The following is a 24781-nucleotide window of genomic DNA, read 5'->3' as shown; positions in this document are numbered from 1 at the left end:
CGGGAGACGCGTTATTGCAGGGAGTCTGTACTGAGCTGGTTAGTCGCGAGAGACGGGAGTCGGGGTAGTGTACGGAGTCGTTCTCTCATAAGGATCTCGAGAAAAGGATTAGCCATGTCGTCCTTGATTAGAAAGGTGATCAGCACCGCGAAAGCCCCAGGGGCCATTGGTCCCTACAGGTAACAAGGCATGTGGGAACACGGACCGACTCCGGGCGTGCAGGGTCGGGGGTTTGGGACTGACCACTCCGGGTCAGAGCTGTGGTGGGCCTAGGGGCCATCGGCCAACTTCATCGACGCGCCAGGAAACTGCGTCCGGGAAAGGGAGCGCGCACCCGGAGACCCACGGCTAGTTAGGAGCCCCACTGCTCCCCGGGGAACTTTAACCCGAGCTGGGGCTGCCTCGCTTGGTAGCCCAGCCCACCATACGCTCCTTTCGGTTAGAAGCGGTCCATTTTTTGTTTGTGGACTTTTTTTTTTTTTGTAATAGCTTTATCCAGATATAATTCACATGCCCGTAAAATCCACCCCTTTAAAGTGTACAACTCAGTGATTTTTTTATTGTACTCGCAAAGTAGTACAGCCATCGCCACTATATAATCTCAGAAAATTGTCATCACCCCAAAAAGAAACCCTATACCCATTACCAGCCACTCTCCCTTCTGCTCTTCGCCCAGCCCCTGGTAGCCACTAGTTTACTTTCCGTCTCTATGGATTTGCCTGTTCTGGACATTTCCTTTAAATGGAATCCTACAGTATGTGGTCATTTGTGACTGACTTTTTTCACTTAGCATAATATTTGGTCCAACCCACTCCTTATTTAAAGGAGTAATCCCATCCACAGATGTGGGTGTCCTGGGGAGGGCTGAGTTCTTTTCACAGAAATACTTAGCAAATCCCCGCACATCTCAGAGAGACACTGGTTTTTACAGTAATGCATAGATGCCTTGTGATGTTTATGAATTCATTGCCCATGCTTACTTCCCACTAGTAAAATCAAATACAAATCACAACAAAGATCATATTCTAAGATTGCCTGACATGCTGTAGCTAAATATGTGTATACTGGTCAGAAAGTGTACCCTGTGTACATTTATTTCCACTTGTCAGAAGCCCTGTTAAATAGAAAGGTTAATTCCCTTTTTTGGCTTGAGGAATATTAGCCCTGAGCTAACATCTGTGCTGATCTTCCTCCACATTATGTGTGGGTTGCCGAGCAGCATGGCTGGCAAGTGGTATAGGTGGGCACCCTGGACCCAAACCCATGAACCAGGACCGCCAAAGCACACCTTCTCAAAACTTAACCAGCAGGCCACCGGGCCGGCCCCCCTAATTCTCTTTTTTTTTAAGTTTATTTTAAGATGTTGCCACTTTATTGGATCTTTTCATATGCACTCTTAGAGACTTTTTTTCTTAATATAATTTTTATTTTTAACTCTTCACTAAAGTATGCCCTGTAACCCTTTCTCCATTTTTCCTTTTTAAATGTATAGTTTATAGTGTCTGTTCACTGTTAAAATTAGAACTACAGCTAGAAACACTTCTACAGCTGACACACTTGGGCTATGACAGACATGCATTGAGTACCCTACTGTATGCTGCGTACTGCAGGGGATACAAAAATGTTTGAGAGCAGTCCAGTGTAAAAGACATTCACACATATGAGGGAAAGAAAAAGAAACATTTTAATTTAGTCCATGCTGTCTGGCAGGCACCATGAAAAGCACCTTCTTCTCTAAGTCCTATCCCTTTTACAAAAAGAAAACTGAAGCTCAAAGTGACCTTGTCCAAGGTCGGACAGTCTGTAAGTGACAGAGCTTTGTTTGAACAAGCCCTAGCTCCCCCTTCTATACAACACTGCCATGAGAAATAGCACTTATAAGTAACAGAACAGTAATTATTATAGTAGGGTTAAAAACTGCAGTGGGAGTGAGGGAGCATGGGGGAGGGGAAGTGGCAAAAGAGGAAAATGATGCTAACTTGGGGCAGAGGAAGAAAAAGATTTAGGAAGGCTCCTTGTGAGAGGTAGTGCTTGAGTTGGGTTTGAAAGTTGGGTTTGCCATTTATAGTACTGTTGTGAGGTTTGATGGGGTTTTTTCAGTGAGGAACATTGGGCCTGAGCTAACATCTGTTGCCAGTCTTCCTCTTTTTTGCTTGAGGAAGATCGTTGCTGAGCTAACACCTGTGCCAGTCTTCCTCTATTTTGTATTATGGGATGCTGCCACAGCATGGCTTGATGAGCTGGTGTGTAGGTCCACACCAGAATGTGGGCCACCAAACCCTGGGCCACAGAAGCAGAGCACACAATAGCACAAACTTAACCACTACGCCACCAGGTGGCCCCTGATTTTTAAATTACTTTGTTGAGGACTTCAACAGGAAGTCCTGGAGTGAAGGGCATTCTAGGTGAAAGGAATGACGGGGCATAGAGGTGGAGGAACACATGGCATAAAGATTTTTTAGAGGCTGTTTTAGTAATCCACATACCACTTTTACTCTTCTTTTTCATTTGCCAAATCTTTGTACCACCTATCTGAACACTTTTCCTTGAGGTGGCTCACTTTTTTTTTTAACAGATTTAAAAAGGAAACTTTACAGCAGTGCTCTAAATAGAAAGCAACCCAATAGAAGGTAACAGTAAAAAAATAAATTAATTAAATAAAGTGTTATTAAATTCTACTAGATACTGTAGTTGGCTCAGAACCCAAAACCTGCTCTCTTTTTGTTGAAAGTGATAGGTTTCTTTAACTTGTTTTCTAAAAATGCTATTTTTTCTCCTTCATGTAATCAGAGGATTGAAGTCATAATTGCTAACGTTTATTGATGCTTACTCAGCTTGGCACTGTTCTGGGTGCTTTATGTGCACGGTTACTATTATAGTCCCCATTTTTCAGATGAAGAAAATAATGTATGCAAGGTTAAATAATTTGCTCAATCACACCACTAAGAGCTGGTGTGATGGAATTTGAACTTAAGCAGTGAGCTCCAAAGCTCAATCTTAATCATTTAGTTTACTGTCCCCTGCACAGAAGAATTGAAAAAGAATTGAGAATCATTTCCTTACTGTGATTCAATGTGTATTATCTACGCTTTGTGAAACACCAGTTGAGTGGAACTTTGAATTTTTGTTTTGCCTTTTGCTAAAAATTAACTTTTAGCAAGGTCTGGATTGGAATGGTTCCCAATGCTAGACTGAAGAGCATAAACTTCGTTTGGTGTGCAGTGAGGGGCTATCAAATGCTTTTGAAGAGGAAGTGACATGATCAGATCTCTTTTAAGGAGAGAATTCTGATAGTAATTTGGAGAAGACATTAAGAATAGTTAAAGGAGTCTTACAGTAAAAGTAAAAATCAGTAATCTTTCCTCCTTCTGCCCTTATCCCTCTCCTTCAATCGCCCAGTGGTTTGCTTCAGAATGAAAGCGACCCTTAACAAAAACCAAAATCAAGTGACGGTAGAGCCTGGAGCCTACACCTTCTTGAGTGTGTACTTTGTCCAAGAAAGAAAGCATGGCAGTGATATCCCTAGCTGACTCGGAGGTGGGGGTCAGCTATCTTTATAAAGCTGCAAGCAAAAAAGGAGGGAATCATTATACAAATTTACCAGCATGACTTGAGAAAAGCCATCAACCAGCTTCTTTGTGTGGAGACTTTCTAGGACATTGTGCCTCTTGTGCTTTTTTGCATCCAAAAATGGCCACTAGAAATGGTGCTAATTTTCAGTATTTTATGTTTAAGAAAAAAACGCACTCCAGCTAACTAGTTATATCCTGATAAAGTTAATTGGACATGTTTTAAGAACCATTTGGAAACAAGAATTTTTGTGCATGGAGTTTGTAGTGAGCATACTTTTTGAAAATGCTGAGTCTTCTCCAGGAAGAATTCAAATGTGTTGAACCTTCAGTCCCTGGCATTGGGATGGATGGGGTGTGGTTACTAAGTAACTAATCAGCTCAGCACATTTCAGAAATACTCAGGGACAGAACCTTGAGAGATTTCAACATCACATTACTATTGCATTGCTTTCTGATTTGCTAACACACCATCCAAATAGTCATAAAATTTTATAAATGAAATAAATAAAATGAAATGATAGTCCATTTGGCATAGATTATGATATGAGAATACTAGGATGCTTTTGAAAGTATTATTACACTTTGACCTGGAAATAGGAAATACACTTTAAAATTTTCTGGAGCCTAATGACTTGTCAATGGATATCAGGATTCTTATACTCAGGGTCAACTATCCAATTATTTTTATGAACAATCTCTTTACTGATCTATGAGGTAACTCACATAGCTCATACAGTCTCAAAGGTCCAGGGCTTACTTTTTAATTTTCTGAGAATAAATGAGTTCCTTTTTACTATTGTAAAGTTTTTGATCAGTGATAATGCATATGGGCTTAAACTATGATTCAAGCCTGGGGAGAGTTAAAGGTACTTTGCCAAGGGCCTAGGGTAGCCTGATTTTACACAGGACAGTTAATAGAAACAACGTTAGCTGATAATATTCAACCTAAGAAAAGCTTCCACACTAACAAACTCAATAGATCTGTTTGTGGGCCAGGGTGAAAGCCAGATAGTTGAGAAGAATTCCTAGACTTTCTAAATCTTGTTACCAAGTTTAAATCTACCTTCTTCGGCTCTCCAAAGCCCATACTAGGAGCCACACTATAAACCTTTGCGGTTCAGAAGAAAGAAAGGCTTAGTTACTTGCCCAGGGAAGCCGATGTATTTGTGCGTGATGGTTTTCGGTGTAGTTTGTTTACAATAGCAAAATATTGGAATCTATGGTCACTAAAGTACGCCCATACAGTGAAATACTATGCAGCTGTTAAAAGAATAAGGCAGCATTCTACAAATAGTTATGGAAAGATCATGATATACTGTTGAGTGAAAAAAGCAAAGTATTGAAGAGTGTTTAATATACTGTATGTTGTGTAAACAGGGGGAGAAAATTTATGTTTGTTTTTCTTCACATATTTCTTCACATATATAAAGTTTCCAGAGAAACTTGGGAAGACTATATAAAGAAGAGCAATGATTCTCTGTAGGGCTGGGATCTGAGCAGATGGAGGATAAGGATAGAAGGGAGACTTTTCATTGTGAAGCTTTGTATATTTTCTGGGTTTTTGAACTACATGAATGTTCTCTTATTCAAAAAATGATGAAGAAAGATGATAAATTTTATATTTAAAATTATAAACTGAAAAGATATGGTCAAGAAAATCGGGAAACTTCATAAAGTAAAAGATAGGAAAGTTTGGAGCATGTTGGAAACAAAATAGAGAGAACTAGAAGATCAGAAATGAAAATATCCTGTTTCTAAATGAGCATAGAAATGGTAAAACAAATTTTACTTCTAAATTTAAAGTGATATTAAGGTTTCTTTATCAATGTTTTTTAAATGGGATACTTAATGCCATGGAACTAAAAATGGTTAAAATGGTAAATTTTATGTTATATATATTTTACTGCAATGAAAAAGAAACAGAGACTTTCTTTATCGAAAAACTAATAAATTTCCTTTTAAGTGATTTGTTTGACTCTTTTCAGGGCTCACTGTAGCTTATTTTTTTTCCTTTTGTCCTTATCCTTATTTTATGATTTTATCTTAGCCTGATTTTATCCTTATTCTGAAATTTAGCATCCTCATTACAGAAAAATTCAGTTTGGCAAGTAAACACTCTGCAGAAGTGAAGTGTACCCTCACAGATAGATCCTTAATTTACCCTTCAACAAGCAGTGGTTAATCTTGTCTGAGAATAATTACTTATTTTCTTAGAGTGCTCTTGGCATTGCATTTTTTTGTTTTACAGCTTTTTTGAGGTATGAGGTACATATAAAATCCACCCAAGTGTAGCGTTCCATGAGTTTTCAGTAAATGTATATAGAGTCATGCATCTACTACCACAGCCAAATTTTAGAACAATTCCATCACCCCCCAAAATGTCCCTCATACCCATTTGTGGTCTATCCCCACCCCTACCCCTGGCCTCAGGGAGCTACTAATCTACTTTCTGCTGCTATTATTTTGTGTTTCCAAGAATTTCATCTAAGTGGAATCAATTAATATGTAGTTTTTAGTTGGCTCTATTAGTGGGTGGTTTTATTCGTTGTTTTTTTGTTTTTCTTTCTTGCTATTATGAATAATGCTGTTATGAACATTCATGTATAGTCTTTGGACGTATGTTTTCATTTCCTTTGATTAGTTGCCTGAGAAAGAAATTGCTGGGTTGTATGTTTAAATTTTTAAGAAACTGCCAACCTGTTTTCCAGAGTGGCTGTACTATTTTGCATTTCCACCAACGATGTATGAGGGTTCCAGTTGCTCCACATCCTCACCAGTACTTGTCAGTGATGTCTTATTGTGTATAGTGGTATCTTATTGTGGTTTTGGTTTTGCATCTCTCTAATGACTAATAGTGTGGAGCATCTTTCATGTACTCCTTAGCTCTTCATTTGTGAAGTATTTGTTCAAATCATTTGTCAATTTATTATTGAATTGTCTTCATATTATTGAGTTATAAGTTCTTTATATATTCTAGATACAAGTCCTTTGTTAGATATATATTTTGCAAATATTTTCTCCCAATCTGTGACTTGCATTTTTATTTTCTTAAAGATGTCTTTCAATAAGCAAAAGTTTTTAATTTTAATGAAGTCTAATTATCAATTTTTTTATTTTACATTTTGTGCTTTGTGTCCTAGCAAAGAAATATTTTAGCATTGAATTTTATGTTTATATTTATATTTTTTATATACACTGGATTTCTATTCATTGCAGTCAAGCCGTGTTAGTGGACAAGACTGTTTACATTTCAGGACAGATAGGCATGGACCCTTCAAGTGGACAGCTTGTGCCAGGAGGGGTGGCAGAAGAAGCTAAACAAGTAAGTCATTTTCCACATTTGATGTTCTCTTGTCTACTATTTTCAACATTGAGGAGTATTAAGAATCCACTTTGCTGTTTTATTTTATACAGATTACCAGATAAATGCTTTTTTAAGTGACTTACTGCTTGATTTAAGACAGTGTTATGTCTTAAAAGTTGGAAATCTAATGAATCATTTGACAACCAAACAAAAAGATTCCACCTTTCCAAGGTGACTTTAAACTTGAATTATTGGATAGTAACTGAACTTATTGTGGTAATCATTTTCACAGTATATACATACATCAAATCATTATGTTATACACCTAAAAGCAATACAATGTTATATGTCGATTATATCTCAATAAAACTGGAGGGGGGGAAATTCTAAATTATTGAAATCAGATTACATCTTGCCACTTTCACATGGATTGGGAAATTTTCTTATCAGGGCAACTGACCTGCAGAAAGAAAAATTAAAAACACACTACCATAGAAGTAAACGTCAACATTTCTTGGCAAGAGAGAAATATCAAATACTACCATGTATGTTCATTTAAATAAGAATGGGGAATACAATTCTAACCCAATAAATAGAATTAAATTATAATGTAACGCATTCACTGAGTCATTTGTAAAAAAAAAAGATAGAAAACAACCCTAGTGTCCATCCATGAGGAACTAGTTACATAAATCATGCTAGATCCATACAACTAAATTAATATGGAAAGATCTCCAAGATAAATTGTTACATGATAAAATAAAACCAAGATGCAAAACAGCATGCATAATTGCTACCATCTGTGTATGTGTGTGTGTCTCAGGATACATACATTTATGCTGTTACAAGCATTGACTGTCTCTGGAAGGATATACAAGAAACTAGAAACAGTGGTTACCTCTGATGTAGGAAACTGAGGAGAAGGGGAGTAAGGGGTTGGAGACATCGTTTCAGTGTTTATGCTTTTTTACACCTTTTGAATTTGTTTGCCATATTCATGTATTACCTGTTTAGAAAGTTATTTATTTATTTATTTATTTTATTAATGTTATGATAGATTACAACCTTGTGAGATTTCAGTTGTACATTATTGTTAGTCATGTTGTGGGTACACCACTTCCCCCTTTGTGCCGTCCCCCTACCCCCCCTTTTCCCTGGTAACCAACGATCAGACCTCCTTGTCAATATATTAACTTCCACCTATGAGTGGAGTCATATAGAGTTCGTCTTTCTCTGACTGGCTTATTTCGCTTAGCATAATACCCTTGAGGTCCATCCACGTTGCTGCAAATGGGCCAATTTTGTCTTTTTTTATGGCTGAGTAGTATTCCATTGTGTATATATACCATATCTTCTTTATCCAATCATCAGTTTCTGGGCATGTAGGTTGGTTCCACGTCTTGGCTATTGTAAATAATGCTGCGATGAACATAGGGGTGCAAGGGACTCTTGGGATTTCTGATTTCAGGTTCTTAGGATAGATACCCAGTAATGGGATGGCTGGGTCATAGGGTATTTCTATTTTTAACTTTTTGAGAAATCTCCATACTGTTTTCCATAGTGGCTGTACCAGTTTGCATTCCCACCAACAGTGTATGAGGGTTCCTTTTTCTCCACAACCTCTCCAACATTTGTCGCTCTTGGTTTTGGATGTTTTTGCCAATCTAACAGGTGTAAGGTGATATCTTACTGTAGTTTTGATTTGCATTTCCCTAATGATTAGCGATGATGAACATCTTTTCATGTGTCTATTGGCCATATTTATATCTTCTTTTGAGAAATGTCTGTTCGTGTCCTCTGCCCATTTTTTGATCGGGTTGTTTGTTTTTTTGTTGTTAAGCCGTGTGAGTTCTTTGTATATTATGGAGATTAACCCTTTGTCAGATAAGTGGCTTGTAAATATTTTTTCCCAATTAGTGAGCTATTTTTTTGTTTCAATCCTGTTTTCCCTTGCTTTGAAGAAGCTCTTTAGTCTGATGAAGTCCCATTTGTTTATTCTTTCTATTGTTTCTCTCAACTGAGGAGTTATAGTGTCCGAAAAGATTCTTTTGAAACTGATGTCAAAGAGTGTACTGCCTATATTCTCTTCTAGAAGACTTATTGTTTCAGGCCTAATCTTTAGGTCTTTGATCCATTTTGAGTTTATTTTGGTGTGTGGTGAAAAAGAATGGTCAATTTTCAATCTTTTGCATTTTTCCCAGCACCATTTGCTGAAGAGACTTTCTTTTCTCCATTGTAGGCCCTCTCCTCCTTTGTCGAAGATTAGCTGTCCATAGATGTGTGGTTTTATCTCTGGGCTTTCAATTCTGTTCCATTGATCTGTGGACCTGTTTTTGTACCAGTACCATGCTGTTTTGATCACTGTAGTTTTGTAGTATGTTTTGGAATCGGGGATTGTGATTCCGCCAGCTTTGTTCTTCTTTCTCAGGATTGCTTTAGCAATTCGCGGTCTTTTGTTGCCCCATATGAATTTTGGGATTGTTTGTTCAATTTCTGTGAAGAATGTTCTTGGGATTCTGATTGGGATAGCGTTGAATCTGTAGATTGCTTTAGGTAGTATGGACATTTTAACTATGTTTATTCTTCCAATCCATGTGCATGGAATGTCTTTCCATCTCTTTATGTCGTCGTCAATTTCTTTCAAGAAAGTCTTGTAGTTTTCATTGTATAGATCCTTCACTTCCTTGGTTAAGTTTATCCCAAGGTATTTTATTCTTTTCGTTGTGATTGTGAATGGGGTTGAGTTCTTGAGTTCTTTTTCTGTTAGTTCATTGTTAGTGTATAGAAATGCTACTGATTTATGTATGTTGATTTTATACCCTGCTACTTTGCTGTAGTTGTTGATTATTTCTAATAGTTTTTCTATGGATTCTTTGGGGTTTTCTATATATAAGATCATGTCGTCTGCAAACAGCGAGAGTTTTACTTCTTCATTACCTATTTGGATTCCTTTTATTTCTTTTTCCTGCCAAATTGCTCTGGCCAACACCTCCAGTACTATGTTGAATAGGAGTGGTAAAGTGGGCACCCTTGTCTTGTTCCTGTCCTCAGAGGGATGGCTTTCAGTTTTTGTCCATTGAGTATGATGTTGGCTGTGGGTCTGTCATATATGGCCTTTATTATGTTGAGGTACTTTCCTTCTATACCCATTTTATTGAGGGTTTTTATCATAAATGGGTGTTGGATCTTGTCGAATGCTTTCTCTGCATCTATTGAGATGATCATGTGGTTTTTGTTTTTCATTTTGTTGATGTAGTGTATCACGTTGATTGACTTGCGGTTGTTGAACCATCTCTGTGTCCCTGGTATAAATCCCACTTGATCATGGTGTATAATCTTTTTGATGTATTGCTGTATTCGGTTTGCCAGAATTTTGTTGAGGATTTTTGCATCTATGCTCATCAGTGATATCGGCCTGTAGTTCTCCTTCTTTGTGTTGTCCTTGTCAGGTTTGGGGATCAGAGTGATGTTGGCTTCATAGAATGTGTTAGGGAGTACTCCATCTTCCTCAATTTTCTGGAACAGTTTGAGAAGAATAGGTATTAAGTCTTCTTTGAATGTTTGGTAGAATTCTCCAGAGAAGCCGTCTGGTCCTGGACTCTTATTTTTGGGGAGGTTTTTGATTACCGTTTCTATTTCCTTACTTGTGATTGGCCTATTCAGATTCTCCATTTCTTCCTGATTCAGTTTGAGGAGGTTGTAGGAGTCTAGGAATTTGTCCACTTCTTCCAGGTTGTTCAATTTGTTGGCATATAGTTTTCCATAGTATTCTCTTATGATCCCTTGTATTTCATTGGTATCTGTTGTGATTTCTCCTCTCTCATTCCTAATTTTATTTATTTGAGATTTCTCTCTTCTTTTCTTGGTGAGTCTGGCTAAAGGTTTGTCGATTTTGTTAATTTTTTCGAAGAACCAACTCTTTGTTTCATTGATCCTTTCTATTGTCTTTTTTGTTTCAATATCGTTTATTTCTGCTCTTATTTTTTTTATTTCCCTCCTTCTACTGACTCTGGGCTTTGTTTGTTCTTCTTTTTCTAGTTCTGTTAGGTGTCGTTTGAGGTTGCTTATGTGAGCTTTTTCTTGTTTAGTGAGGTGAGCCTGTATTGCGATGAATTTCCCTCTTAGGACTGCTTTTGCTGCATCCCAAATGATTTGGTATGTCGTGTTCTCATTTTCATTTGTCTCCAGATAAAATTTGATTTCTTCTTTAATTTCTTCAATGATCCATTGTTTGTTCAGAAGCGTGTTGTTTAGTCTCCACATTTTTGCACCTTTCTCTGCTTTTTTCTTGTCGTTGATTTCTAGTTTCATAGCATTATGATCAGAAAAGATGCTTGATATTATTTCGACTCTCTTGTATTTATTGATGTTTGCTTTGTTTCCCAAAATATGGTCAATCCTTGAGAATGTTCCATGTGCACTTGAGAAGAATGTGTAACCTGCTGTTTTTGGATGAAGTGTTCTATATATATCTATTAAGTCCATCTGGTCTAATTTTTCATTTAATTCTATTATTTCCTTGTTGATTTTCTGTCTGGATGTTCTGTCCATTGGTGTTAATGGTGTGTTGAGGTCCCCTACTATTGTTGTATTGTTGTTGATGTCTTCTTTTAGTTCTATTAAGACTTGCTGTACAAATTTTGGTGCTCCTGTGTTGGGTGCGTATATATTTATAAGTGTTATGTCTTCTTGGTGGAGAGTTCCTTTTATCATTATATACTGTCCCTCTTTGTCTTTCTTTATCTGTTTTGCTTTGAAGTCTACCTTGTCTGATATTAGTATAGCGACACCTGCTTTCTTTTGTTCATTATTAGCTTGGAGTATTGTTCTCCATCCCTTCACTCTGAGTCTGTGTTTGTCTTTGGGGCTGAGGTGTGTTTCCTGGAGGCAGCATATTGTTGGGTCTTGTTCTTTGATCCATCCTGCCACTCTGTGTCTTTTGATTGGGGAGTTCAATCCATTTACATTTAGAGTGATTATTGAGATGTGGGGGCCTACCACTACCATTTTATGTTTTGTTTTCCGGTTTTCTTCAATTTCCTTTGTTTCTCGTCCCATGGTTTAATCTGTTCTGATGAAGAGCTGCTACTCTCTGTTGTTGTCCTTTTACTTATCTCCTCCGCTCTTGGTTTTGTAGCCCCTTTCCTTTTTTTGATTTTTCAGGAATGAGGGTTTTACTGAGGATTTCCTGAAGAGGAGGTTTTGTGGCAATGAACTCCCTTAATTTTTGTTTATCTGGGAAAGTTTTTATTTCTCCATCGTATTTGAAGGATATTTTCGCTGGGTAGAGAATTCTCAGCTGTAGGTTTTGGTCCTTCAGATTTTTGATTATATCATTCCACTCTCTTCTAGCCTGTAAGGTTTCTGCTGAGAAATCTGCTGATGGCCTGATGGGGCTGCTTTTGTAGGTTAGTTTCTTTTGCCTGGCTGTCCTTAGTATTTTCTCCTTGTTGTTGACTTTTGCTAGCTTCACTGCTATATGCTGTGGGGTTGGTCTTCTTGCATTGATAAAGTTTGGAGATCTATTGGCTTCTGTCACCTGAAAATCCATCTCTCTCACCAGATTTGGGAAGTTCTCAGCCATTATTTCTTTGAATAGGCTTTCTGCCCCTTTCTCCTTCTCTTCTCCCTCTGGTACACCTATAATCCTTACGTTGCATCTCCTAATTGTGTCTGATAATTCTCGGAGAGTTTCTTCATTTCTTTTTAGTCTTACTTCTCTCTCCTCCTCTGCCTGCAGCATTTCTATATTCCCATCTTCCAAATTGGTAATTCTTTCCTCCATATTATCGGCCCTACTGTTCAGTGCATCTAGATTTTTCTTAATCTCCTCTATTGTGTTCTTCATTTCCAGTATTTCTGTTTGGTTCTTCTTTATCGTATCAAACTCTTTTGTGACATAGCTCCTGAACTCGTTGAGTTGTCTATCTGAATTCTCTCTTAACTCATTGAGTATTTTAATGACGACTGTTTTGAAGTCATCGTCATTTAGGTTATATATTTCATTTTCTTTGGGATTGTTTTCTGTGTATTTGTTATTTTCCTTCTGTTCTGGAGATTTAATGTATTTTTTCATATTGCTTGATGTTGTAGATTTGTGCCTCCGCATAGAGATAGAGTTTAGTTGCTCCTTCCACTTGTTTCTGCTGGTGTGGTGGGGGAGCAGCTGTTTATACTGCACCAACCAGGAACCCTATCTGCAGTTGCTAACTGGGCCTGGGCCCCTCCTTGTAGTCACAGTGGTCCTTTGGATTCCCTCTTCTGCCGTGGGGGCCGTCACGGGGGGGGCTTCAGGCTGCTGGTGCCTACTGTTGCAACCCACCTAGATGTGCTCCCTCCTTGGGGTCTGCAGCGGTGTTATGGGCTTTCCCAGCGGCCAGGGGTAGGATCTCTTATATTTGCTGCTCCGTCACTGTTGGCACCCACAAAATCTCACTTGTCCACTATGGGTCGCAGCAGAGCTATTGGCACCTTCTGCAGTCTGTGGTTAGCTCACCTAGCTATGCTACTTTTGTCCTGGGGTCTTCCAGCCTTGTGTCTGCCGGATGGGTGCTCTCTACTAGTGCTGTGCAGAGGCTTTCGCTGAGGCTGCTGTGAGCCTGTAGGGTTTCCCGCTAGGCTACGGAACCGGGTCGCTGGAACTCCCCCCAGCCCCAGTCCTGTTCCCCAGGAACTCGGGGAGCCCTTTGCCCTGCCTGGGGGATAGCCGGAGATCCTGATTTCAGTGGTAGCTGGTCAGCTGCTGCCCTGCCTGATATACTCCTCTCCGGGACCCTCCCGGTGTTGTGGATGCTGGGAATGGCCCCTTCGCTAAGGGCAGACAGAGAGTTTTGTCTGCTGCCCTGGCGGAACTCTGGAGCTTCCCCTCCGGGCCTCAGAGCCAGCCTCTGGAGCTCCACCCAGCCTCAGTCCTCTCTGAGATCTCCGACAATCCCTTACCCCATGAGGCAGGCAACGGCTAGAAAGTTATTTTTTAAAAAACAAAAGTATCTTCAAATATTATAGTGTGACCAGTAAAGTGGAGAGGAAAAATGAAGTGAAAAAATAATAGGTTATGGACAGCGTGAAAAAATGATGTTTGTTTGAAAGCCAGAGTGTCAAACATATACATGATTTACCAATATTGTTTTTTGAGAAAAAAGTAAAAGAACTCTTTAAAATCAAATATTGCTTTAACAGAAAACATGTTTTAATGCTTATTTGCTCATACTTATCTTCAAAGTGTTATAGAGTTAGGAACCGTAGAAATTCTTTCTGTTTCAGCTTAGTCAACTTTGAGAACTTCACACATTCTAGCACTGAGGAAGAAACTTCAGTCCAACCCTTTTTACTCACAAAAGGAGACAACTGCTCACTGTGTTTCAGAAAGATTCGTCTGTTAAAGGAAAGCCAAGAGGCAATTCACTTGTATGGAGGTGGCCTAGAAAGAGTAGAAAAGGGAGAATTTTTCTGCAACATCAGCTATTTAAGGAGGTATTAGTAAAAGACGATTAATTGAATTGAGTGAAAGCTTTAATATAACCTCAGTGACTTAGGCCTTTCTTGCCTTGGTTCACAGGCTCTTACAAACATGGGTGAAATTCTGAAAGCTGCAGGCTGTGACTTCACCAATGGTGAGCAACTTGATATTACTTCACATTTCTGTTTGATATTTCTTTGATCTTTTTGAAGAACGCATGGCATCCAATATGTTATGCAATATCTTTATTGTTATTTTTTTTTAAAGAAAGTTTAGCCCTGAGCTAACATCCACCACCAATCCTCCTCTTTGTTGAGGAAGATTGGGCCTGAGCTAACATCCGTGCCCATCTTCCTCTATTTTGTATGTGGGACGCCTGCCACAGCATGGCTTGATAAGCAGTGCGTAGGTCCCTGCCCAGGATCCAAACTGGTGAACCCCAGGCCGCCAAAGCAGAGTGCATGAACTTAACTGCTACACCACCAGGCTGGCCCCTACTGCTTTTTAAACTTATTTTAATTTCAGTCCCATTTTAATCAAGACAGTCACAGAACCATATACCGTTTTTCTAGGGAATGTTTTTGTTCAGACCAAGTAGCTGAACCTAATGACAATGTATGTATCTTCTAGTGGTAAAAACAACCGTTCTGCTGGCTGACATAAATGACTTCAATACTGTCAATGAAATCTACAAACAGTGTAAGTAATTTGACTTTATTACTGTTTTCCGTTTTAAAGAGAAGTGAATCTGTTAACTTTAATGAGTGTCCATTATGAAATAAGATTGAGAGGAGGTCCTAAAGAAATTGTCATAGATCCTGCCCTAAAAGAATGAACAGTCTGATTGTAAACATACGCCCCCATGAGAAAGATCCAAGACATTTCTATTGTGATCCCTAGAATAATATCCTACAACCCTGCAAATCCATTTTCCTTAAGCTTTTGTTACACCCTTGTCAAGTTTTCTAAGACCTCCTAATAATTTTTTAACTCATAGATTGTATTGATTATTGCTATGATACAGTCTAGCCACCATCTCTATTCTGGCTCTCTCAGAGCCATCATTAGCTGGTTAGTTACTTAACATTTCTGTCTTGGTTTCCTCATATGCAAAATGGGGTAAAACCTTATAGGGTTGTTGGAATATTTAAATGAGTTAATATAACATGTAAACACATTAGAACATATGCTGGTGTGTTGTAAGTACTGAGTAAATATAATCTATCATTATTAACATTGTTGTTCTAGTGGAGAAAATGGGTGTCCCTACCACCTGGTGAAATGAGACAGGTATAACATGGGCAAAACATCATTACTTATTCTCTGCTAAGGAATTGGCTAGAGAAAACCAAAGTTAGCCGAGAAGGTTCCTGCCAAAATTTCTGGAGATGGGCAGCTGTTCCCTATTTAGGTAGCTGTCTTTTAGGATCACTTCAAAAACAAAACCCCATTTACATCAAACAAGATCAAAGAGTCAGAATATGTGTGTATTTTCATTTTTTTCCAGAAAGCTAAGGCATTTCAAAAAGTATTAAATGTCATAGGAATCATATGGCAAAGTATTTTATCAAACAAATGTGAACGTGAACTTCTTTTTTCAATGTTGCTTATATCTAAGAACTGACTAATCTATGAAGCACTCACCAGATTCTTGATTATGCAGTGTTGAGTAACAATACAATGTCTGAAAACTGGAACAAAATTCTTTTCAATTTAGATTTCAAGAGTGGTTTTCCTGCCAGAGCTGCTTACCAGGTTGTTGCTTTGCCCAAAGTAAGTACACTTTAAAATGGCTAATGTACACATTTTTAAATTTCTACATTGTTTTCTGAACATAACAAGCTAAACTCTGTGGATGGCAGTTTTTAAAAAGAAAAAATGAAATACTCCCTGCTTTTCAGGAACTTAAAGTCTAAAAGGAACCACCCAATATTACATGCATGGGGAAAAAATTAAGAGACTTAAGAAATTTTTAAAAATTTGTCTTAAAAAATTAAGAAAATTAGGAGTGATGTCAGCATTGTGGTGGAGTGAGCTCTTCCCTTAGTCTCTCTCCCCTAAGATACAACAAAAAGGACATTCATAAACCAACAGAGGACATTCACACAACACGATAGACGTCTGTGAGATCCACAAAGCCCTGTTTCTGAAGATGGGGCTGCTGGACCTCCCCAGGAGGCAGTAGAAGGCGATAAGGGGCTTGCCTTTGTCTCTAGTGTGGCAGCAACCTAGGGGCGGGAGCTGGCGGCAGCTGGCTTGCAACCCTGAGAGGAGAAGAGAGAGAGAAGGCAGCCCTCTGTGGGAATGCTTGTACACTAGGAGTTACCTCCCAGCCTGTGGGAACACCCCACACTGAGGCAGCTAAGCAATCGCAGGGGTAGCTACACCAAGCCAGGCGGACAATGAGTATAGCCAGAGTGCATGGGATCATGCACACGAAAGAAATCACCCCTCCTCCCCGCTTGGTGCACCAGCTTGGCCCAACAGCCTGAGTGCCTGCACATGCGATTGTAAAGCAGCAGCAGCAAGCAGGCAAATGCAGATGGATCCTGTCAGCACAGCTTCCAAAGAACAGGCATAGCTGCCAGAGTTCTGGCAGGCTCAGAACACACAGCTCCTGCTCTATCTCAGTGGCAGCAGGTGAAATCTGAAACCAGATACTACCACTATGCAAAGGCACAAATCCACCCCATCAAATAGTATGAAGAGGTATATTAATACTCCAGACCAGAAGGAAAGTGGCAAGCACCCAGAAATCAATCCTGAAGGCATGGAAATTTACAATCTAAATGACAGAGAATTAAAAATAGCTATCATAAAAAAACTCAACGAGTTGTAAGAATACTCAGACACTTCAATGAAATCAGGAATAAAATTAATGAACAGAGGGAATTCTTCACAAAAGAGATTGAAACTATAAAGAAAAACCAGTCAGGAATGTTGGAGATGAAAAACACAATGAATGAGATAAAGAAAAATCTCAAGTCCTTAAATAACAGAGTTGATGTTATGGAGGACAGAAGTAGTAATTTAGAGGACAGAAATATAGAAATGCTTCAGATGGAGGAGAGACAACTAAGGCTAAAAAGAAGTGAAGAAATATCCAACTCAACTAGGAAATGCAACATAATGATTATAGGTATTCCAGAGGGAGGAGATAGGGAGAAAGGAGCAGAGAGCTTGTTCAAAGAAATAATAGCTGGGAACTTCCCAAACCTGGGGAAGGAGCTGGAATTACAGGTAAAAGAAGCTAATAGAACTTATAAATACATCAATGTAAAAGGACCTTCTCCAAGGCATGTATTAGTAAAACTGGCAAAAGTCAGTGACAAAGAAAAATATTAAGGGCAGCAAGGCAGAAGAAAATAACCTACAAAAGAACCCCATCAGGGTTTCAGCAGATTTCTCAGCAGAAACCTTACAAACTAGGAGAGAGTGGAATGATATATTCAAAATTTTGAAAAATATAAACTTTCAGCCAAGAATACACTATCCAGTGAAAACCTCCTTCAGATATGATGGAGAAATAAAATCTTTCCCAGAGAAACAAAAGCTAGGACAGTGCATTGCCACAAAACACCCCCTACAAGAAATGATCAAGAAGGCCCTCATACATTTACAAACCCTTGAGCAAAGAGATAAATAGGTAGACAAAATCAGAAAACTGCAGCTCTCTATCAGAACAGGTTAGCAAACACTTAATTTTAACATTGAAGATGAAGGAAAACATCAAAAATAAATATAATCACTTCATTTTAACTTCATACAACACAAAATGGAATAAGTTGTGACAACGATACCGTAGTTGGGGAAGAGGAAAAGGGTGGAACCTGCTTAGACTAAGGAAATAAGAGGCTATCAGAAAGTGGACTGTCTCATCTAAGAGATTTTTTATACAAACCTCATGGTAACCACTAGACAAATAATCAGAACAGAGACATAAGTAATAAATAAAGAGAAAACTGAGAAAACCATCATAGAGAACTACCACACTGAATTGGCAGTCCAAAGTATACAGAAGAAACACGGGAAATACAGAACAACCAGAAAACAAGTGATAAAGTGGCAGCATTAAGCCCTCATATATCAATAATCACTCTAAATGTAAATGGATTGAATTCCCCAATGAAAAGACACAGAGTGGCTGGATGGATTAAAAAACAATACTCAACAATATGCTGCCTCCAGGAAGCACATCTCAGGTCTAAAGACAAACACAGGCTCGGAGTGAAGAGATGGAAGACGATACTCCAGGCTAATGGCAAATGAAAACAAGTGTCACCAGACTTATATCAGACAAAGTAGACTTCAGGATAAAAAGGCAATGAGTGACAAAGATGGACAGTATATAATGATAAAAGAGACACTCCGCTAAGAGGACATAACACTTATAAATATGTATGCACCTAACATGGAAGCAACAAACTATATAAAGCAACTATTAACAGACCTAAAAGGAGATATTAACAGCAACACAATAATAGTAGGGGACCTTAACACCCCAGTTACACCAATGGATAGATCATCCAGATAGAAAGTCAACAAGGAAATAGTGGAATTAAACAAAAAACTAGACCAGGTGGACTTAATAGATATATAGAGAGAACATTCCATCCAAAAACAGCAGAATACACATTCTTCTCAAGTGCGCATGGAACATTCTCAAAGATAGACCATATGTTGGGAAACGAGGCAAGCCTCAATAAATTTAAGAAGATTGAAATCATATCAAGCATCTTTTTCAACCAATGCTATGAAACTAGAAATCAACTACAAGAAAGAAGCTGGGAAGGTCATAAATATACGGAGACTCATCAACATGCTACAGTGTTCATCATGGATCATTCAAGAAATTAAAGGAGAAATCAAAAAATGTCTGGAGACAAATGAAAATGAAAATACACCATACCAGCCCATATGGGATGTGGCAAAAATGATCCTAAGAGGGAAATTCATAGCAATACAGGCCCACCTTAACAAACAAGAAAAATCTCAAATAAGCAATCTTAAACTAACCCTAACAGACCTAGAAAAAGAAGAACAAACAAAGCCAAAGTCAACAGAAGGAGAGAAATAATAAAAATTAAAGCAGAAATAAATGAATTTGAAATAAAAAAAACAATAGAAAGGATCAATGAAACTAAGAGCTGGTTCTTTGAGAAGATAAACAAAATTGACAAGCTCTTAGCCAGACTCACTAAGAAAGAAAGAGAGAAGGCTCAAATAAAATTAAAAATGAAAGAGGAGAAATTACAATGGATACCACAGAACCACAAAAGATGATAAGAGAATACTATGAAAAACTATATGCCAACAAATCGGACAATCTAGAAGAAATGGATCAATTCTTAGACTCATACAACCTCACAAAATGGAATCAAAAAGAAATAGAGAATCTGAATAGACAAATCAGAAGTAAACAGATTGAAACACTAATCAAAAACCTCCCCAAAAATAAAAGTCCAGGACCAGATGGCTTCTCAGGAGAATTCTACCAAGCATTCAGAGGTTTATTACTTATCCTTCTTAAACTATTCCAAAAAATTGAAGGAAGCAGAACACTTCTTAACTTATTCTACGAGGCCAACATCACCCTGTTCCCAAAGCCAGACAAGGACAACACACAGAATGAAAACTACAAGTCAAGATTGTTGATGAACATAGATGCAAAAATCCTCAACAAAATATTGGCAAACTGGATACAGCAAAGGATTGTCTCCCATGATCAAGTGGGATTTATATCAGGGATGCAGGGATGGTTTAACACCTGCAAAACAATCAATGTGATATACCATATCAACAAAATGAAAAATAAAAATCACATGATCATCTCGATAGATGCAGAGAAAGCACTTGACAAGCTCCAACACCCATTTATGATGAAAACTCTCAATGGATGTAGAAGGAAAGTACCTCAACATAATAAAGGCCATATATGATAAATCTACAGCCAACATCACACTTACTGGTGAAACACTGAAAGCCATTCCTCTGAGAACAGGAACAAGACAAGGGGTACCCATTCTCACCACTCTTATTTAACATAGTACTGAGGTTTGGGCCAGAGCAATTAGGCAAGAAAAAGAAATGAAAGGTATCCAAATTGGAAAGGAAGAAGCGAAACTCTCACTGTTTGCAGATGACGGGATTCTGAATATATAGAAAGTCCTAAAGAATCCATTGAAAAACTATTGGAAATAATCAACAACTAGAGCAAAGTTGCAGTGTACAAAATCAACTTAAAAAATCAGTTGCATTTCTATACTCTAATAACAAATTAATTGAACGAGTACTCAAGCAAATAATCCCATTTACAAATTGCAAGAAAAAGAATAAAATACCTAGGAGTAAATTTAACCAAGGAGGTGAAAGACCTATACAATGTAAACTATAAGACGTTATGGAAAGACATCGATGATGACATAAAGAAATAGACAGATATTCCATGCACGTGGATTGGAAGAATAAACATATTTAAAATGTCCATACTACCTAAAGTAATCTACAGATTCAGTGCAATCCCAATCAGAATCCCAATGACATTCTTCAAAGAAATAGAACAAAGAATCCTAAAATTCGTATGGGGCAACAAAAGACACAAATAGCTAAAGCAATCCTGAGAAAAAAGAACAAAGCTGGAATTATCACAATCCCTGACATCAAAATATACTACAAAGCTATAGTAATCAAAACAGCATTGTACTGGCACAAAGACAGACACACAGAGCCATGGAACAGAATTGAAAACCCAGAAATAAAACCACACATCTACAGACAGCTAAACTTCAACGAAAGAGCTAAGAACATACAATGGAGAAAGGAAAGTCTCTTCAATAAATGGTGTTGGGAAAACTGGACAGCCACATGCAAAAGAATGAAAGTAGACCATTATCTTTTGCCATACACAAAAATTAAAATGGATTAAAGACTTGAAGGTAAGATGTGAAACCACAGAACTCCTAGAAGAAAATATAGGCAGTACACTCTTTGATGTTGTCTTAGAAGGATCTTTTTGAATACCATGTCTACTTGGACAAGGGAAACAAAAGGAAAAGTAAACAAATGGGATTTCATCAGACTAAAGAGCTTCTGCAAGGCAAAGGAACAAAATGAAAAGACAACCTACCAAGTGGGAGAAAATATTTGCAAATCATATATCCAACAAGGGGTTAACCTCCAAGGTACATAAAAGAACTCACACAACTCAGCAACAAAAAAGCAACCTGATAAAAAATGGGCAAGAGGATATGAACAGACATTTTTCCAAAGAAGATATACAGATGGCCAATAGGCACATAAAAAGGTGTTCAGCATCACAAATCATCAGGGAAATGCAAATCAAAACTACACTAAGATATACCCTTACACCTGTTAGAATGGCTATAATCACCAAGACAAAAAATGACAAATGGGGAGGTTGTGGAGAAAAGGGAAGCCTCATACACTGCTGGTGGGAATGCAAACTGGTGCAGCCACTACAGAAAACAATATGGAGAGTTCTCAAAAAATTAAAAATAGGAATACCATATGATCCAGCCATCCCACTACTGGGTATTTATCCAGAGAACTTGAAATCAACAATTCAAAGAGACTTATGCACCCCTATGTTCGTTGCAGCATTATTCACAATAGCCATGACATGGCAGCAACACAAGTGGCCAAGTGATGAAAGGATAAAGACGATAATAAAGAAGATATACACACACACACACAATGGAATACTCCTCAGCCATAAAAAAAGGCAAAATCCTCCCATTTGCAACAATGTGGTTGAACCTGGAGGGTATTATGCTAAGCAAAATAAGCCAGACGCAGAAAGACAAACATCATATGATTTCACTCATATGTGGAAGATAAACAAACACATGGACAAAGAGAACAGATTAGTGGTTACCAGAGGGAAAGGGGGTAGGGGGTGGGTATAAGAGGGTACAGGGGCACATACATGTGGTGACGCACAAATAATAATGTACAACTGAAATTTCACAATGTTATAAACTATTATGACCTTGATAAAATATAAATTTTTTTTAAGAAGGACACCCTCCAACAAAATTAAGAAAATTAAAAATTAAGGCCGCACATGAACACAACAGAATCAGAGTACTCAAATTGTGAGAAAAAGCAAAATAGCAGCTATATTGTTGTAATGTTACTTAGGGACTATAAACAAGTCAGTTTTGTGAGTTCTGCAGAAAAAATTTCACTTGGCTCTTGTATAATAAAAAGTCTAGACCTTCCATTAGAAAAATAGTCTCAACACCAGTGGCTCACATATTTCTTACCATTTTTACTTTGGTTTTCTATTATAACTAGAAGATCTTCCTGTGCCCTTAGAATCATGATATTCCTACCTATAAACAAGCAACTCTTACTGACTTTCACTTGTAATTCTCCACTAAAAAAGGATTTATCTTCTTTGAGTGGTATTTTTATTGCTTTAATTGGTCGTTACTTGGAATTGTCAGTATCATCAAACTTACTAAGATATTAGGTATAGCAGAAAGAGCTCAGAACTTGGAATCACAAGACATAGGTTTGAACCACAGCCATTTAGCTTTTTTTCCTGGGACAGGTTAATTAACCTTTCTGTCTAAGTTTCAGTGTATTGTTCTGTGAATTGAGGAGAGAACACTTGTCTAACAGAGCTGCTGTGAGAATCACATAAGCTAATGTAGACAATGTGTTCAGCAGGGTAACCTGGCCAGCATAGGTTCTTAGTGAATATGTCATCCTCCTTTGCTTCTTTGAAAAGTTTAATATTAAAAATGCTGTATCGGGGGCTGGCCTGGTGGCACAGTGGGTAAGTTCGTATGTTGTACTTCAGTGGCCCAGGGTTCACCAGTTTGGATCCTGGGTGCGGACCTACACACCACTTGTGAAGCCATGCTGTGGCAGGCATCCCTGCCACATATAAAGTAGAGGAAGATGTGCAGGGATGTTAGCTTAGGGCCAGTCTTCCTCAGCAAAAACAAAATAGGAGGAGGATTGGCAGCAGATGTTAGCTCAGAGCTAATCTTCCTCAAAAAAATAAAATGCTGTATTGCTGTTAGTTACATATGTTTTTAGGGGATGTTACTGGAGTCCTCTCAATTTGTACAAAATGATCTAAACATTGCTTGTTTTCTTTGCAGGGAGGCCGTGTTGAGATTGAAGCAGTAGCTGTCCAAGGACCTCTCTCAACAGCATCACTCTGAGTGGGCCCAGCGTTATTTAGTCTAGAACCTTAATAGCGTTTTTTAATTAACATCTTAATTTTTACAAGTGATGTTGTAAAGTGTAAGATTGACGAAAACATCTGAAAGTATTATGGAAATGTCATATAATAATGGGAATTGAACATGAATTGAAGATTGTTGATGGATCCAGCTGCTGATGTTATAAATAACATTTATGCACACTCATATTACTGGATGTGGGAAAAAGACATGCATTACCTAGTAACTCACATAAATAAAAGTGAAGGGAAATAACATGTAGGAAAGATGAGTTACTACTCCTGAGAAATAATAAAGAGCTCACTTAATTCAGTTAAATCTTATTACTTTAATGATGTGACATATTTAGGTCTCATTTCAGATAAATGATTCTGCTTTTACTTGAGTAAAATTGAAGTATTCAAGTTTGAATGGTAGAGGTAAAGGAGAGGAAAGTGGACCAAAATTCTATATGGATGATATGTTTCTAATGGAAGTAAAATGTGCAGATTTTCCTTGATGTGATTCTGTTCACTTAATTTTTAACAGTTTAATTTATATATTATCTAATTAAAGGGGGGACTGGATCATGAAGTTAAAACTCCAACTATTTTTTTCTAAAAACTTACTTCTGACTTCGTACTTTTTACTCTGTTGGAATCAGGCTATGGATAACCTTTTTGTATTCATTCTTAAAAGTCTTTTAACATTTTTAGACAACTACATGAATAACTCCTTGTTGTAAAAGAAATTCCAACACAGTGTTATATAGATTAAAAAGTAAAAGGGTTGGGTAGAGGGGAAGGGGGTTAGGAGAGGGCGAAAGGGGTAAAGGGGCGCATATATATGGTGACGAATAAAAACTAGACCGTTGGGAGTGAGCAAGATGCAGTCTATACAGAAACGGATATATAATAATAGACACCTGAAATTACACAATGTTATAAAGCAATATGAGTTCAATAAAATAATTTTTTAAAAGTATGCCCTTTAGTCATTCTTTACTCCACTTACCTCCCCAAAGGGAACCACAGCAAAGAGCTTTGAGTGTAACCAGTGGACAGTTTTCTATTCATTACAGACTGGTTTAGCTAGTTTTGGTTTGGCTTATTTACATAAATGGGACTTTATATGTTATTCTACAGATTGTATACATTATTGTATACATAATATGTACATTATTCTACAGATTGCTTTTTTCTGTCTTAAAGAGCTTCCATATAAATACATCTAGATCTATCTCATTTTT

The 24781-nt window shown here is 37.9% G+C and overlaps 1 protein-coding gene across 1 annotated transcript; it reads left to right on the top strand.

Annotated features, from left to right (window-relative positions):
- Window positions 1-43: 43 nt before the first annotated feature.
- On the top strand, window positions 44-24781 carry RIDA (reactive intermediate imine deaminase A homolog). Its single transcript, XM_014847777.3, has 6 exons — window positions 44-179; window positions 6789-6894; window positions 14435-14489; window positions 14966-15034; window positions 16053-16108; window positions 23470-24781. Exons 1-6 carry the CDS (start codon window positions 115-117, stop codon window positions 23530-23532), a joined length of 414 nt encoding a protein of 137 aa, XP_014703263.1. The 5' UTR covers window positions 44-114; the 3' UTR covers window positions 23533-24781.

The sequence above is a fragment of the Equus asinus genome, chromosome 12 (assembly GCF_041296235.1).
Source record: "Equus asinus isolate D_3611 breed Donkey chromosome 12, EquAss-T2T_v2, whole genome shotgun sequence".
In the NCBI taxonomy this organism is placed as follows: Eukaryota; Metazoa; Chordata; class Mammalia; order Perissodactyla; family Equidae; genus Equus; species Equus asinus.
This window is presented reverse-complemented; position numbering and strand designations above follow the sequence as displayed.

Excerpts from the sequence above, each read along its gene's own strand:
- RIDA (XM_014847777.3), top strand. The coding sequence starts at position 115 with ATGTCGTCCTTGATTAGAAAGGTGATCAGCACCGCGAAAGCCCCAGGG. Across the intron at positions 14,490-14,965 it reads AGGCTGTGACTTCACCAATG|TGGTAAAAACAACCGTTCTG; the intron begins GTGAGCAACTTG and ends TGTATCTTCTAG. Across the intron at positions 16,109-23,469 it reads AGGTTGTTGCTTTGCCCAAA|GGAGGCCGTGTTGAGATTGA; the intron begins GTAAGTACACTT and ends TTTTCTTTGCAG.